Source organism: Leptidea sinapis, chromosome 7, assembly GCF_905404315.1.
Source record: "Leptidea sinapis chromosome 7, ilLepSina1.1, whole genome shotgun sequence".
Lineage (NCBI taxonomy): Eukaryota > Metazoa > Arthropoda > Insecta > Lepidoptera > Pieridae > Leptidea > Leptidea sinapis.
In genome coordinates this window covers 12,564,079-12,580,577 of record NC_066271.1, presented here as the reverse complement: position 1 = coordinate 12,580,577, position 16,499 = coordinate 12,564,079, and the positions used below count along the sequence as shown (strand labels likewise).

The 16,499-nt window shown below is 37.7% G+C and overlaps 2 protein-coding genes across 3 annotated transcripts in view; one reads left to right on the top strand and one right to left on the bottom strand.

Moving 5' to 3' along the window:
* Window positions 1-16,499, top strand: part of LOC126965223 (Golgi-specific brefeldin A-resistance guanine nucleotide exchange factor 1) — a 54,458-nt gene that overhangs the window by 25,203 nt on the left and 12,756 nt on the right. For both annotated transcript variants that reach the window (XM_050808686.1, XM_050808687.1), the window contains exons 18-22: window positions 113-240; window positions 1,793-2,015; window positions 2,363-2,510; window positions 12,306-12,412; window positions 13,291-13,495. In XM_050808686.1, coding sequence (XP_050664643.1) covers window positions 113-240; window positions 1,793-2,015; window positions 2,363-2,510; window positions 12,306-12,412; window positions 13,291-13,495 — 811 coding nt within the window. The remainder of the gene's footprint in view (window positions 1-112; window positions 241-1,792; window positions 2,016-2,362; window positions 2,511-12,305; window positions 12,413-13,290; window positions 13,496-16,499) is intronic.
* Window positions 4,135-8,428, bottom strand: LOC126965262 (collagenase-like). Its single transcript, XM_050808764.1, has 5 exons — window positions 8,193-8,428; window positions 7,275-7,542; window positions 6,888-6,977; window positions 6,286-6,473; window positions 4,135-4,260 (listed from the first exon to the last, which is right to left on the bottom strand). The coding sequence occupies exons 1-5, from the start codon at window positions 8,379-8,381 to the stop codon at window positions 4,156-4,158; spliced, it is 840 nt and encodes a 279-aa protein (XP_050664721.1). The 5' UTR covers window positions 8,382-8,428; the 3' UTR covers window positions 4,135-4,155.

The window sequence follows — 16,499 nt, the reverse complement described above, 5'->3', positions numbered from 1 at the left end:
ACTCACACTCTACAATTGCTAGCCAGTTTAACTTTTATATTTTATTCATTATTCGATTTTGGTCCTTCGAGTCAGTTCAATGAGATTTATAATTGTATGTTGTATGTTGTAGGAGTTAATCCGTGCTTTCGTGACAGTGGGCGCGCCCCCTGACCCAGATAGCTTGCAGTTGAACCCACAGCTCGAGGACATCACTATATTCTTCTTCGAGTTGATGGGTCAGACTCTCATCCAAAATCGGTACGTAGACAAATACGGTTTGCTATATTCGATATGTACCTATTTAAAATATTTACATTACAAAAGGGAATGAAAACTATATTCTTTAAATTATAAATCACAAATTTCAAATGATGTTGAACATTGCCATAATAACAAACTTATTGTTTATTATTATTACAAGAAAGAATAAACTTGTAAATAGGTTGTTTGTGTAAAGTTATGTAATACTTGACCTAAGTGTGTGAGTCATAAGGTCGAGATTCCTTTACGCTGGTAAACTACTACCTATCGAATTTTGTATGTCTTTCACAAAAAATTCGACATGACCTTCGTAAGAATAAGTAAAAGCGCTTCTTCATTATTTCTTGAATATGTGAATTCACAACTAATAATAACGCACAATAAGCAATTTTAAGGCCGAAGTATTTTTTCTATTAATATTATTATTAACTTATATAGGTTTTTGTTCAATCGCACACAAACATAACACGTTCTTTTTCTTTTAAAGATATTAAGTAATGTAAATAAATATTGGTAAAATTTTGGCCATTGAAAACAAGTGAGCCTTGGCAGTAAGCGTATATAAGAAACATGTTTGATCGAGACTGGTATAAGGCGCTTAGTGTAATACCTACTTCCATTTCCTATTTGGATTTTCTTAGACTTTCTGAAGTGGATTACCAGCTTCCTCACAGCATGAAGGTCTTTGTGGACGGTTGTTGCCTCTGAACATTGGTGATGTCCAAGGCTGTGTTATATCTTCTGCACTATGAGTACTGTCACCTATAGTAAAGCCAACAATACGAGAAAAAGAATGTAAACAAAGTTTCAGGGGTTCAAAATACTGCTTCGATAGTTAAAATCAACAACTACTCACAATAACAACAAAAATCAAGAATAAAACTAACAGTAACGGATTAATTAAATCAAAAAATTAAGATAAATACGGTTATGATATAATACGTATCACTTCAAACGAAATCCCAACAGGGATGAACTTCTTCACAAAATGGCGGACGAAATATTGACAAGTGCAGTAGTACTGACTGCTTTCCTGTACCATGAAAGACGCAACGACAGCTGATGTCAAGCAACTCTCGCCATTACTGCGTACGAGCAATAAGAACAAAGATAATTATCGCAATGTAACTAAGTAACGGTCCGTTAGTACATTATTTATCTCGTCTCGCTGGCTTTAGTTGTCACTGTTTCTTCTGCATATCAATGATATTTATTTATTTATTTTTGATGATATGATATGTGAAATGCCTCCGATATACATTGTTATACCGACCTTAGTATGGGGCTGACATATTCACTGGTTATTCTGAGCTTTCGGTAAATAATTGAACTATAGCGAAACAAACTTATATAATCTGTTTGACTTGATCCCCACCGTCGTTCCACCATCTGGGTGTGTGCGTTCCTTCAGAGTTCGGTTTGTAAGGAATTTTGCGCTTAAGGAAATTGAAGGCCCATTAACACTCGTTTGATGGCTCTGGTGTTGCAAGAGTGTGGTGGTGATCACATACCATCATATATTTACCACCATACGCTTCGTTTCGTGTAGCGACCGAGCGTGCAGCGTGTGGCCGGAAGCAGGTGGCCACTGGGAGCGGGTGGTGTGGTGGAGCAGCTCGTGCGGCAGCCACGCCCTGCAGCGCGTGCTCACCGCCCTGCTGCGTACCGCGGCTCGCCTGATGCGCTGCGAGCAGTGCGCCGCCGCCGTACTCAACAAGCTACAGATGCTCTTCCAACTGCCCTACAAGCTGTTCTACCAGAACGCCGAGCTGGTGAGATATATATTTATACTTACACTGAAAGGCATAAATCACCGAAGTACCCCCAACCTGCGAGCATGTATCAAAATTGTAATGAATGTAGACGAAGCGCGTGATTTGTAAAGATAGAAGCAAGTGGTATTCTATTGTCTCTGCCTACCCCGACGGGAGCAAGGTGTGAATATGTGTGTGTGTGTAAAAGGCATAAAATAGCATATTGTCTCAAAGATGCAAGACACTTCCGATTTTTGCTTTTAAAAAATAAAATTAATTAAAGCTTTAATTGTCCTTAATTCTTGTTTAATTCATCTTATATTGCTGTATAACTGTAACACCGTAAATATTTTACGGGACGGCAGATATCGTGCGGCGTGTACGAGATCGTGAAGACGTCTGCGCAGAACGTGCACACGAGCGCCGAGTGGAGTGCACTACTGGCGTTGCTAACTGCGGCCGGCGCGGGGGCGTGGCCTAGCTCCGCATCCGTCGCCGTCGGATCCGCCGCAGGTATAGTAATACCAACTTATCTGTCTGTCAAGTGGCAAAAATAGGAACTACGGTCGCCATGTTGAAATGTCATTCGACTATCAGTGTCTACTACCTTCGAGTGTTCCGTGTGTTTTGAATTTTAAGCGTTAAGTATGCCCCGACTTTTTTGCACATTGGAATTAATGAGCAACACTGAAACAACAGTGGCGACACCCATCAGTTCACAGATAAATTGGTAACACTGTATCTGTGAAATGGCAAAAATAGGAACTATGGTCGCCATGTTGAAATGTTATTCGACTGTCAGTGTCTACTGCTTTCGAGTGTTCCGTGTGTTTTGTTCCGATACTTCTGAATTTTAAGCGTTAAAAATGACCCGACTTTTGTGCACATTGGAATTAATGAGCAATACTGAAACGACCATGGTGACACCCATCATTTGACAGATAAGTTGGTGACACTGTATCTGTCAAGTGGCAAAAATAAGAACTACGGTCGCCATGTTGAAATGTCATTCGACAATCAGTGTCTACTACCTTCGAGTGTTCCGTGTGTTTTGAATTTTAAGCGTTAAATATGCCCCAACTTTTGTGCACATTGGAATTAATGAGCAACACTGAAACGACGATGGCGACACCCATTAGTTCAGAGATAAGTTGGTGACACTCTATTTGTGAAGTGGCAAAAATAGGAACTGCGGTCGCCATGTTGAACTGTCATTCGACTGTAAGTGTCTACTGCTTTCGAGTGTTCCGTGTGTTTTATTGCGATACTTCTGAATTTTAAGCGTTAAATATGCCGAAAGCTACACTGAATCGTCCGATGTACTCATACTTAGGTTAAAACTTTAAAACCGGCAACAGTAATATCATGACAACAAATAAATGATAGGCCATATTTTTGTGTGTAATAAAATGGAACAAACGTGCAGAAACGTGCTCCATTAAATATAGCAGAAAACGCACTTCTATGACACAAATTTCTTATTTTTTTGTAAATAATGATGATTGTTTTAATTAAGTCATTTTTATCACTGTTTAGGTAAATAGTGATTTAATACTGAATGGCACTGAGCTGTCACACTCGGGTATGTTCATTCGTTTTCATTGGTACCAGACACATATCAGTGAAGATTAATAAATGACGCGTGTCTTATCTTAAATCCTACAGTTATGCTCATGAGTACCGCCTTAAACGTTTACTTTATTAGTACCAGGCGAATATATATTGTGTTGAATTTGTTGTTCAAGGTCCTATTTAAGCATACTTTAGTAATTTTTTATTCAATTCGGCGTAATTTTGCGGAAATCCATAACTATCCAAATGTTATCAGTTTGCTTGTTAGTCCCGTGCCAGAATTCGGCGAGTCAACACCTCTTGAGGACGCCTCGTGCGATACACGTGTCCAATTGTTTAAAAAATCATAGGAGAATGAACACTTAAGAAAACTTATAACATTTGGATACATAATTTAGCTATTAAATTCAATGACAGCCAGTGGTGCAAAAATATTTGGAAACTTTGCTGATACCCAAATGGGATACAAAGAGACAAGGTGCTAAGGATAATTTCATTGGGATGTTTATATAATTTTGACTTGGATTGGATATTTCAAAATAAAATACAGTCTTGAGCCGTGTTAGTTTATTTGTATGTTCGTGTCCTACATCCGTGCTTGAATCCATGCCGTGAACGACGTAACCCTGGCGAAACCGGCGGGGAAACCCCACTGGCAGCCGCGAGCCGAACCGAACGAGGTGATACCAATCTGCCAAATAAAAGAACAATTAGATTACGGTTCGTGTTACTGAAAATCTCTTACAGTATTAACAGACGATCGAACTTGGTACGGGCCCGACAGCGGATTCCGTACGCTCCATACCATATCCGTTCGTCTGGAGAGTTGTCTGCCGAAGATTATTATTATTTTTTCGTGTTCGTTCGGTCCGATGGTTTGCACATCGAATTTGGTCCGCTCCGTACCAAATCCGCGAGTCTGTACGCTCGGACCGGACAAACGCAGTCACGTTTGAAACATTCTGGAGGTAGCACTTGCGTCAGCGCATGTTCGCACTATGGCGGAGATTTTGACAGAACGCGAAGTCCTTGTCGATGTTTTGGCACTGTATAAAGACTTTCCGTGCTTGTGGGATACATCACATGAATTGTATTGCTGAATTTCAGCTCTCTAAATTCCCTTCCTGATGCAAGATATCTTAACGTTGCAATAAGTCGCTCTTCAGCAGTAACAGCTTTCCTCATCACAGTATCAGTTTTCGTGATTAGAGGTTTAATCAAATTTAAGAGTTCCTCAAAGGTTTCGTGATCTAGTCGCAAGTATAAACGGAAGTCTTCGCAATCGAGCGATTTGATTAACTTCATGTGACTTTTTTTTCGTGATATTTGTGGCGGCATTACTGTTGCCGCAACAACAATCGCAATTTTAGCGCGCTTGGATAACGTCGGAGGCATGACGTCTGAACTGTGTACACGCCACGCGGTTACTGCGAGATCCGGCCGTCTGTTGAGAGTAGCGGATTTGGTACGCCATACCAATCCGCTATCCGGCCCGTACCAAGTTCGATCGTCTGTTAATACTATTAGATACTAAATTATATTCGATGCACAAGGGTTGTGCCGACAAAAACAAAACCGCGAATGTAGGTGCACAGTTTTTTTTCTAACTCAAAATCTATTTTAGTAATTTATTCATGCAGGTCACAATTTCCATTTATAAGGCTTAATGGGAAGAAATGTCATGAAACTTATTGCCACTGTTTCAAATCAATATGTACTGTTTTAGCATTTAAAAAAACAACCCATGTACGCGAAGTAAAGTTTAAAACTTTTTGTCTTTATTCTACCTTTGTCACTACAGAATTACATGACAGGGAGAAGTAACAATTTGTAATGTTGTTAAAGTGATAACTCTCAGTTTTATGAACGATGCGGGACTCGAACCCACGACCTCTCGCCTTGCGTGAGAGTGCTCTGCCAACTGAGCTAACCGTTCGAGTGTCGTATCGTCATAAAATCTTGTATGCTTTGTTCAACTCTCAGGTTTTAGCTTCATGTGCAAGATCTACTTTACAGTTGATAACCTGCTCAACCCCAATATTTTCATATAAGGAAATTGACTTGAGATGTCGCTCTTGTAAATCTAAACAATTTGTTGTCTTTAAAGTGATAACCCTTACTTCTAAGATTAATACACAAAATCGTTCATAAAATTTTGTTTTAAAACTTTATTAGGGAGAAGTAATTTTAAACTTGGACTAACTTTACACTGCGTTTTTTAATAAGACAGAAAAAGTGTAACTTGTGCTATGTTGTTATGTCGGGACCGCATGATAGCCGCAAATGCAGTAGAATGCTATAAGCATATTTTGTTACCTAGCATAACAAATGAATGTAAACTTTTGAGAAATATCTGGGATAATAAGACATTGACTATTTGACGTTTGAGTGTGTCTGTTGCATCATTTTACATTTAACATATTATATTGTAATTTTAAATGATTTGTAAATCGATGTACTTAAATGTAAATCTTGGTATAAAAGAGTGGCAATGAGTTTCTTGCTACTTCTTCTCATTAGCTCAACCCTTTACGAAGTAGTAGATTCAATAAGAAAAAAAAATTTTTTTTTGACATTCATAAGTGTCATTTCCGTGACCTACCTATTATTCAAATTGATTTTGATTTGATTTAATGTTTGAAAATAATTCTCTTGTGCATGGCGTCGCGTTGGAGAGGTTTTTGATGAAAATGTGTTATTATTTGACAATACGTACCAACTCTCTTCCATTCGTGGTGGTTATGACAAGAGGGCCACCGGAGTCCCCCCCACAAGTACTGGTTCCTCCCGCGCCGCTTGTGCACAGTGTTGAAGACACGATGATGCTGCCGAACGACGCCGCACAAACTTGGTTGCTGATGACTTGCAGATTCACGTGGTTCTGGGTTTGGCTAACACCAGAAACTAAAATACCATAATATACATAGATACATTTAACCTTAGACAATTTAGACGTCTAGATAGGACCTCTTGTTGTTAGGCGACGCATAATAACATTGCTTCATTGCGGTAAATGTACCTACACGTTATATGCATAGTCAAAGTCAAGTAAAATTTATTCAAATAGGTTTTAAACCTAAGCGCTTACGAATCGTCATTATAAATATTAAAATAATTACTCAATCAACATCTATGAAACTCAACGGCTACTTTTTAAATCAAATTGATTATTTAACGAATTCATATTAATGTAAGGTGCAGATAGTATCTATAAGTGGAAATGAATATGACCCAATTCATACGCAGCCAAATATTTAAATTAATGATGAGCTAAATGTTCGTAGAAAGTCAGAGAAATGAAATGTCAGGTTTACTTACAATCGCTAGTTTTTCCGTAGCCGGCAGCTGTCGCCCATGTGCCAACGTAATTATTGTTTCCCGTTGCCAAAGGTATGGGACTGATGGCATCTGAAATTTTAATGTTTTTTTTAATAATTAAAATATTTTTCGACTTTCATAGAGGATGAGACCCACCTCTATTGTGGGTACTACTACTCCTACATACTATATAGGGGTATCTGTTGTATGATAAGACACAAAAATTCTGTGAGTGCAATGAACGGGGCGTGCCATTTACCATCAGGTAATAAGGTTTCTTACTCAAAAGAAAATTAAATATGAGTTTACCATTAAGTTGAATTTGTGCACTGGAATTCGAAAAACGAACAAATATTTATGTAAATATATTTAAAAAAAACTACTCACCAGTTAATTGAACGGGACTTATCGCCGCAATTGCAATGTCGTTGTTGAGGGTATTCGTGCTGTATCCAGCGTGAACTTCCACGCTGTTAGTGTTGATTCTGACCCCGCCGGAGAAGAGGTTCACGGAACCCAGCACCACTGTGAAGAGGAACGCCTGGTTGCGACCGTCTCGCCAGCAGTGCGCGGCCGTTACCAACCTGGTGCTGCTGATTAGAGATGACCCGCAGACGGATTGACGCCCATTCGATAGTGTGATTAGAAGACCACCCTGGCAAAACAGAATGAAATCAATCAAACTATACGATAAAATTCATTCGCCCCTTGATCATGATGAGCTTGAAACTGGTTCAAAATATCGGGTATCTCAAAAATATTACAACTACGAGGAATAGTTTTTTAAGATTTTCGTTTATTACGCCAAAGAATAATAATTTCTTGCGTGCGTACATAAAGTACACACAAACATTTTTTTAATTTTCTAGGAACTATCAGTTTGACCTCTGCATTATATGTATATTGTTACATGTAAGCCATTAATAGATCTCTTCCTCCTAGCCCAAAGGGAGATTTTATATATTTTTTAATTCTACTATTGCAAATCTCTTCTCCGCGCAATGCACGGCCCCGATCCGTATGGCAATCACAGAAACTGACACGGAGAATTAAGCTCAAAATATTCCGGTCTAATGTGAAGACCGTATTCATGTATGGGTGTGAGACGTGGAAGATCACCATCTCTCTGGCGACTGTCATTGACGAATTGAAAGACAACGGAAAGACCTGGAGTGAAATTAAGAGAGATGCTCTTGACCGATCGCGATGGAGATGCACTGTGGATGCCCTCTGCTCCAGCTAGGAGATACAGGAATTTAATGGATGGATGGAAACAGCTTAGATTTTGAGTGAAATGAAGCTTACCAAATAAGGATGTGATCCAAGCGCTGCCGGCGATCCACCAACTATCCTGGCGCCGTCAAAGTCTTGAGCTTCCTCCAAGTGCTTGATCAGGAAAGCTTGGGGTATTCCAATGGTCTCATGATAGTTGATCGTTATCGGCTCCCTGGCGTAACTGAAAGCCAAGCTGACGATGACCAGGATTAGCTTCATGGTGGTGATTTGTGCTCAGTGTTGACGCTGTCAGCTTAAATACTAGTCAAATTTATCTTATCTAAGTTAACTAATATATTTAACCTTAAGTTTATATCAATGATTAAGATTAAATTGAAAACCGATTGGGGTCAATGTATGCAGGAGACCAAGATCACCATTCGTTCATTTTTTTATGATAAAACTGTTGGTTGCGCCAACTGAATATAGCCCTTAGTGTCGGGAATTTTGTGTCTTTTTGTATTTCGGTGTGTTTTCCGATGTGGCGTATCGTCAATAAAGTATTTATCTGATCTTTTTTGAATTGGGTTCTTTGATGCGGTTTCCGGTGCGAGTTGACTGGTAGAAGGCTTCTTCCGACGTGGTTCGGGTATTATCGTTACACGTTGACCGCTAATCATCACTGTTACGTCAACGAGTATGATAGTTATTGTGCAACCTCATTGCTACAGCCAGGGCCGGATTTAAACTTAATGTCGCCCCTGGGCACCGGAAAACAATCGGCCCCAATACTGGACTTCTACATTAACTTATACTTTATATATTTTATTTTTCAAAAATAAAATAACTCATTTATTGCAGAAACTTTATTATATGTCATATATTCTAAAAACATGAATAAATATTTGTTTTTTTCTAACAATTATAAATTTGGCACTATTTGGTGACCATAACACGTCTGATTTTTTTTTAACAGAATTAATTAATTATATTGAGCAATCTTGATAAGACTATTTTTTTTTTTACTTTCAAAATTTTACCGCCCTGGGCACTTGCCCCAAATGCCCCTAGTGTAAATCCACCGCTGGCTACAGCAATAGTAAGCATTGTAGGTTTGCTAGCATTATATCTGCGGGGAAATTGTGATTACAATTATAGGGGACAATAAAGGTTTAAAAATTTATAAATTGAAACTAATCAAGTGAATTTGCATATAGTATTAAAGAAATGGCGCTAGTAACTTTGTTCTTGGCGGGGATATATCCCGAATGTACACGTTTTTTTAATTTTCAAGATTTAATGGATCTGTTCTCAAGATTTGAGACAAAAACGAGACTGAATGGAATATACAACGAATATTGAATGAACATTATTAACTATTATCATTAGCGATTAAATTAGAAACGATTTCCTAAATTTATTGAACAATGCTGATGCCCTCATAACGTTATTAGCGCCGGACAATCTGATCAAATTTTAATCGCTATTTTGATGATACCATTACATTAATTAAAGAAGATAAGATTGCTGTAAATAATCTATATTTTTATATGATTGAATGTAAATTGACTAATCTCGTTCAATTAAATGGTCCGCCTTAGGTATAAAGATTGAATTTCTTTAATTGTACTTATTGATGAATTCGTTAATTGTGTTTGCTCAACTGTTTTGTAAACGTGTTATTTTAATTATAAATGTCCTTTATTCTTATAAAATATTTTTTGATCACTTCATCTGAATGGCGTGACGTCACTAGCTGGTATAGCCCCATGAACTCCGTTACCTATTATTAGATACAATATTTGAATTAAAAGTAAATATTTGTATTGGGGTAATTTGTAGTGGAGTAAAGTCCTCAAAAGGAAGACGTAATGTTGGTAGACCCCCCACAACATGGACCAATGATCTGGTCAAGATCGCCGGAATAGGATTAGATGAGCGCAGTGCAGGACCGATCGTAATGGCGATCTTTGGAGGAGGCCTATGTCCAGCAGTGGACTTCTTCCGGCTGAAATGATGATTTGTCATGATCATCATCATCACCATCATCAGCCGGAAGGTCCGTCCACTGCTGGACATAGGCCTCCCCCAAAGATTTCCACGACGATCGGTCCTGCGCTGCCCCCATCCTCATGATTCAGATTATTTTTATACAAATATAAAAATTGTTTTTCATGCAATTCAGGTTTCTATAGCGAAGTTCTTGTAATTTGGAATGCATTTCAGTACGTTATAAACACTGCCGTATAGTTTCCATGTTAAGGGGTCTATTTTTTCACATGAAATAAAAATAAACTCAGCTGATTCAGACTTGCATGATAGATTTTACAACCTCATTATAGAAGTTTTTTTTACTAGCTTGACGTAACATCTATGACTAGGTTTTAATTTTGAATACTTTTATTTAAAAAAATACTTAAAATTTCGACGGAATAATGTATTGCCCATATAAATGATAATTTAGCATAATAATCCTATAAGATTACTTATAGAAAACTAGTCTATTTATCCCATTGCTTGAGCTAGAAAAAGTCCAACATTCAAGATAGTGGTAGTTTTGGATATTATTGTTCTTCACGAATTTGTCAAAGACCACCTTCGTTTAGTTGCGATAAAGTAAATAAAACACTAAAAAATAATAATACTAATATTTAAGTAGTATCATATATTCATATTAGGTATTCTTGACCCATCATTCCTGACAGTGGTATTAGTTTAGGATATTATTGTTTTTCACGAAGTTGTCAATGGCCATCTTGGTGCAGTTACGATAAAGAAATTAAAACGCTTTAATTATAGTCAAATATTAAATCGGTTAATTTTTAATTCAATCACCGTACGAGGGCGCCACTGAAAATTTCGGGAATCGAGGAAGTGACACAACATTACTATTTAAAAATGTATTTATTGCTTTTCGAAGTATTCTCCGCGACATTTGGCACATTTTTCCATACGATGGAACCAATCATTGAAGCAACCATTCCATTCGGAAGTTGAGGTCTCCAAAATGGCCGTTTTGTAGGCGTCCACAGCTTCTTCAGGTGATGAAAATCTCTGACCACGCAATTTATTCTTTATTTTAGGGAAAGTATAGAAATCATTAGGGCTTAGGTCGGGGCTGTACGGCGGATAGTCTAATAATTCTTTGTTTTCTCGCTCTAAAAACTCTTTTGTTCTGTGCGCGGTGTGAGAACTCGCATTGTCGTGATGGAGGATGATGCGGCGGTTGCAGTTCTCTTTACGGAGTTCAGAAACGACCTGTGGCAAACAAATGCTAGCATACCATTCTGAATTAACCGTTCTTTGTCCCTCAAGAGGAATAGTCGCAACGTGGCCGGTTTTGGAGACAAACGTCGCCACCATTTTTTTTGCAACACTCTGTGAACGAACAATTTTTGTTGGCTTTAACTCATTTTCGAACACCCAAACTCGTGACTGGTTTTTTGTTTCGGGTTCGTACGATCCAGGACTCGTCACCTGATACGATGTTGTATACAGCATTTGAGGACCCTGCGTGGATTCTTTCGAGAGTTCGGACGCACCTCTTCACAGAGCAAATGCGGTAGCCACCGGGAAAACAACTTTTTGACACCTATTTGTTTATGCAAGATTATTTGTATTTGACTCATGCCAATGTCTAAAGTTGCGTGAATTTCGCGGTATGTCACATGTCGATCTTCCTCAATCAGCTTATGCACTGCATCAACGTTTTCTTTGGTGACTGCAGTTTTTGGACGACCATGACGGGGATCATCACTGAGCTTGACACGTTCATGTTGAAATTCAGCAAGCCAGTGATTAATTGTGGTTTTGGATGGGGCTTCATCACCAAATGCAGAAATCATCTGGTCAACACACTGTTTTGTGTTAAACCACTTCGAAAGTCATAATAAATCATCGCTGTAGAATTTTCTCGAGTCAATTCCATTTTCTCAACGACTAAACAAGTTTGACAAGATCTTGTGACAAGACCGAGAATTTTTTTTTAAATAAATAAATGGTATTCAATTTTTAAAACCAAGGAGTTTCAATTATAAAGATTTTAATATGACAGAAACAGTGGAAATATTCCATTCCCGATACTTTTAGTGTAGCCTATGTATAACGGAGCCCCTTTTGCCGTATTGAAAATTATCAAGAAACTTGATACACACATCAACACAAGTAATGGAATGCGTGCCTAAAATTAAATGTTATTTACAGCTTCCAGTCGGTCGGATGGATCTGAGGATGAGAGTGATCGGCTGCCCACGAGCGTATCCTCCGAGAGCGATCTTTCGCAGTCACCACAGAGTCAAGGATGGGTTATGGTGAGTACATTATTTAACAATTTTTTGTTATAGAATGGATGTTACGTAATGAAGCGACGCGTCGCACTGAGCGTCGCTGTCGTCGCGGTATTAAAACACGAATGTGACTTTATGACACGAGGCAAAGCCGAGTGTGATAATAGTATCACATGAGTGTTTTAATACCTAATTATCAACAGTTGCATACAAGACTTTATCTACACTCAGAATTTTAATCCTTTAAAAGATTCTGAAATAGTTAGCTCACTGCTAACATTAAAACAGCTAGTCCTAGTAGTAATCTGATATCATCCATTTCTGATTATATACAAATAAATAAGTACCTATTAATGAAAGAATTATTTATGTTAGTACTAATTTACATTGAATAATAAGTTCTTTTGCGGCGTTTAAAACATCTGGTGGGGTGCTGTCAAAACTTGAATCGCTCATTTTTATAAACAAAAAAATAAAAATATCGAAGAAATATGGCGGGGATTCGAAAAACCTACTTTTTTTTACGGCGCACGACCGTCTGGTAGTGTGGAACGCGCGTAAACGAAAATGTTCTTTTTTTGAAATTCATACAGATACCACGCATCGAGCACTAAGAATGTGGCTGTCTGTTGAAACTATTTGCGCATGAAGTTCGAAAAAAAAAGCAAAGGAGTGTTGTTATGAAATTCAGTACAACATTACAACACTCGTTTGGATGATGTAATGGTTATTAGAACATTGGGTGTTTTAATGTTGGCAATAAGCTAACTGTTTCAGAATCTTTAATAGAGGATTTAAAGCATGGGTGTAGATAAAGTATGTTAACAACCGTGATCTTAGATTATTAGCAGTATTGATCGGCGTATGCCATATTTTAAGTAATAAGCCACATAATGGTTCAGGTGGGGAGGTCGCCAGTGGACGGCGGGGCGGAGGCCGACCCGTGTCCGTCTCGCGTGTCGCTGCGTGGTCACCGCAGCGCCGCGCTCGCTCGCTGCACGGAGGCGCTGGCCCTCGTGATCCGCGACGTGGCGCACGTGACACCGCACAACTGCCGCGCCGCCGTGCGTGCGTTACGTCTGCTGGCCGCCGCCACGCTGCAAGCGGGTACTGACTTATTATTTTATTACATACTAGCCGACCCGGCAAACGTTGTTTTGCCATATAAAGTATAATTCACGCGATAGTTTTATAAGTAATAAAATATTGCCTATATTATAGCCTGTACATCATTTTGTTCTATTGTCAATAGGCTTTCGATTTTACACCTTGTGTTACAAGATAGCAATTTTATTACGGATCCCTGATTTTGAAAAAAAAACATAGCCTATAGCCTTCCTCGATAAATGGACTACCCAACACTCAAAGAATCATTCAAATCGGACCAGTAGCTTTATAATATTATAGTATAGACTAGCTGACCCGACAGACGTTGTTCTGTTCATAATAAAAAAACTCTGGAATTTCGTAAAATCCGCTTAGCTGACCTCTACTCGGTGAAAAGAATATTGCTACCAAGTTTCAAGTCTTTAACTCTAATGGTTCCAGAGATATCGTGATGAGTGACCATATACGTGGAAATCTCTTATATAGATTTAAACAATTTATTATTATTAAAAGCCTCACTTCTGGAATTAATTGGACGTAATTCCAGAAAAACGTTCCAAACCACAATCATGTCGAAATTGAGTTAAGACCACAAAACTGGTCACGTGATTCATATTAAAGGGCTGGCAAAAAATGGCAGCCCTACTGTCACTCTTTAAATGACATCATGACTTAATAGCCCAACCTACATATTTAGAATACACTAATATTTATTAAACTTTAACAAATTCCTTAAAAAGTGATGTTTGTAGCTTGGAACTGGTTGGTATTCAATAACCTATCTATCCTTAGTTTAACTTACTAGAGGTAGACAAATCTATCTTTTTACGCTTACTTACATTTCAATAACCTATCGACATAAAGCATTGAACTATAGCTATAATAGACATAACTATGGATGGATAAGATCTTGTCACTAAACGACGATAACAATATATCCGCAACTAGAGATACGTATTGAAAACGGCTATAAGTTGATAATAACTATCACTTAGCGTATGTATCCTAAACTTATCCTATCCTTAAGTAACAACTGGGAAGAGAATGACCCCTATGTCACGGCCTATCCTAGTTTGGGGGTCGAGGGTAATTTTAAGCAAAATTGTATTTTCTTTTTGTAACAAATAAATATTTATTATATTACTAGCTGACCCAGCAAACGTTGTATTGCCATTTAAAGTAATAAAAAAGAAATAATAAGGGGGAAAAAAACAATAGATATATGGGGTATAAAAAATAGATGACGACCGATTCACAGACTCACCAAATATTAAATCGTACATAAAATCTACCAACTATAGGTGGCTAAAATTAAGTTTGTTTTTTACCTCCAGAGATAGTTAGATATAAAGATTCATATTAGTTATACATTTTAAACTATTCCTTCAATATGATTTCTGAACACATCAAAGGAAAAACAAAATTGTTGTTTTTATTTAATTCCAAGCATTTTCATATTTATTCATCTTTGAAACCTTCTGTGGACTTCCACAAATAATTCAAGACCAAAATTTGCCAAATCGCTCCAGCCGTTATCGAGTTTTAGCGAGACTAACGAACAACAATTCATTTTTATATATATACTAGTGGACCCAACAGACGTTGTCCTGTACACACGTCTTAAATTTGAAAAATCGGTCCGGCCGTTAGGAGTTCACTAACATACACATGAGCAGGAGAATTATATTATATGGACGGAATTGAGAATCTAAACCAATCTCAAATTCACTGAAACAAACAAAAAAGTCATCAAAATCAGTCCAGCCGTTTAGGAGGTAGTTTAATTGTGAATCTAAACCATTTTCGAATCCACCTGAAGACACACACCAATCTCAAATTCACTGGAACACACAAAAATATCATCAAAATCGGTCGAGCCGTCTAGGAGGAGTTCGGTGACATACACACGCACACAAGAATTATATATGTAAAGATAGATATTATTATTTATGCTGAATCTTGTGTATGGCGATGAGGTAAACCTTAGCCTAGAGGAATTACTTTGATAGCCCTAACAAGCATGCAATGAAATCAAGAACACCACGCAGCTAAAAAACTATTTAAAATTATTGTTCGCTGTTGGTCTTCTTATATAAAATAAAAGCCATTTTCTTTCTGATTTTTTTTGGATGCCATTACTAAGGCTACCACCGCTTCGGAAACAAATAACGCTCTGAAAGAGAAGAAGCGGCGCAAGAATCTCTCCCAGCTTTTTTTTCCGCTCTTTTTAATAAAAATATACAATATTGTATTGTCATCTCTATTTCAAGAAAATAATCATAATCTAGCCCCAGGCTGTCCGATCACTTAGATATCCAGATGTGGTGTACTAGGATTTCCTACAGAGCCATTTTTTTTATAAAACATTTAAATTTATTTATAGATAATGCCTGAACAGTGACTGGGACTTTATTATAAAAATGTATACATTTCACTTAAAGCTATTATGTATCTTATAAATAAATAAAACTGGAGAGATACCCAAGAAGAGGGTATGTAAGATAAATAATGTGGATAACATCTTGATAATAATAATAATAATCATTTATTCAAGACTAATAATATGTGGTACAGAATGTTTAGTGCCCTATCCTCTGCGGTAGTATACCCTGAGTTGCAGAGGATAGGTCCTTCCGAAAGGTATTATTATACATAATTAGCAAACTCACTAAAAAGAGGTATGTGTGTGTGCGTGTGGGCGTGTGTCTGTATGTCTGAGTGTGTGTTTGCGTGTGTGTGTGTGTTTTTTTTTTAGATTATGAAGATGTTTAATTTGTGGAGTTTGGTGCAATATTGAAATAATTTAAGATTTACTATTATATTGAGGGCCTTAGCTCATTTACGTATACGTTAAGATAGACTGTGACAGCTGTAGAACCGTCGCGTCGAAAGAATTAAGCAATACACGCACACTAACACAAAGTCACATAAAAATCGCGAGTGTTAGGCTATGGTCTTGTTACTTACTCGTTACTCTGCGTCATTGTGACGCTTAGTGTATAAA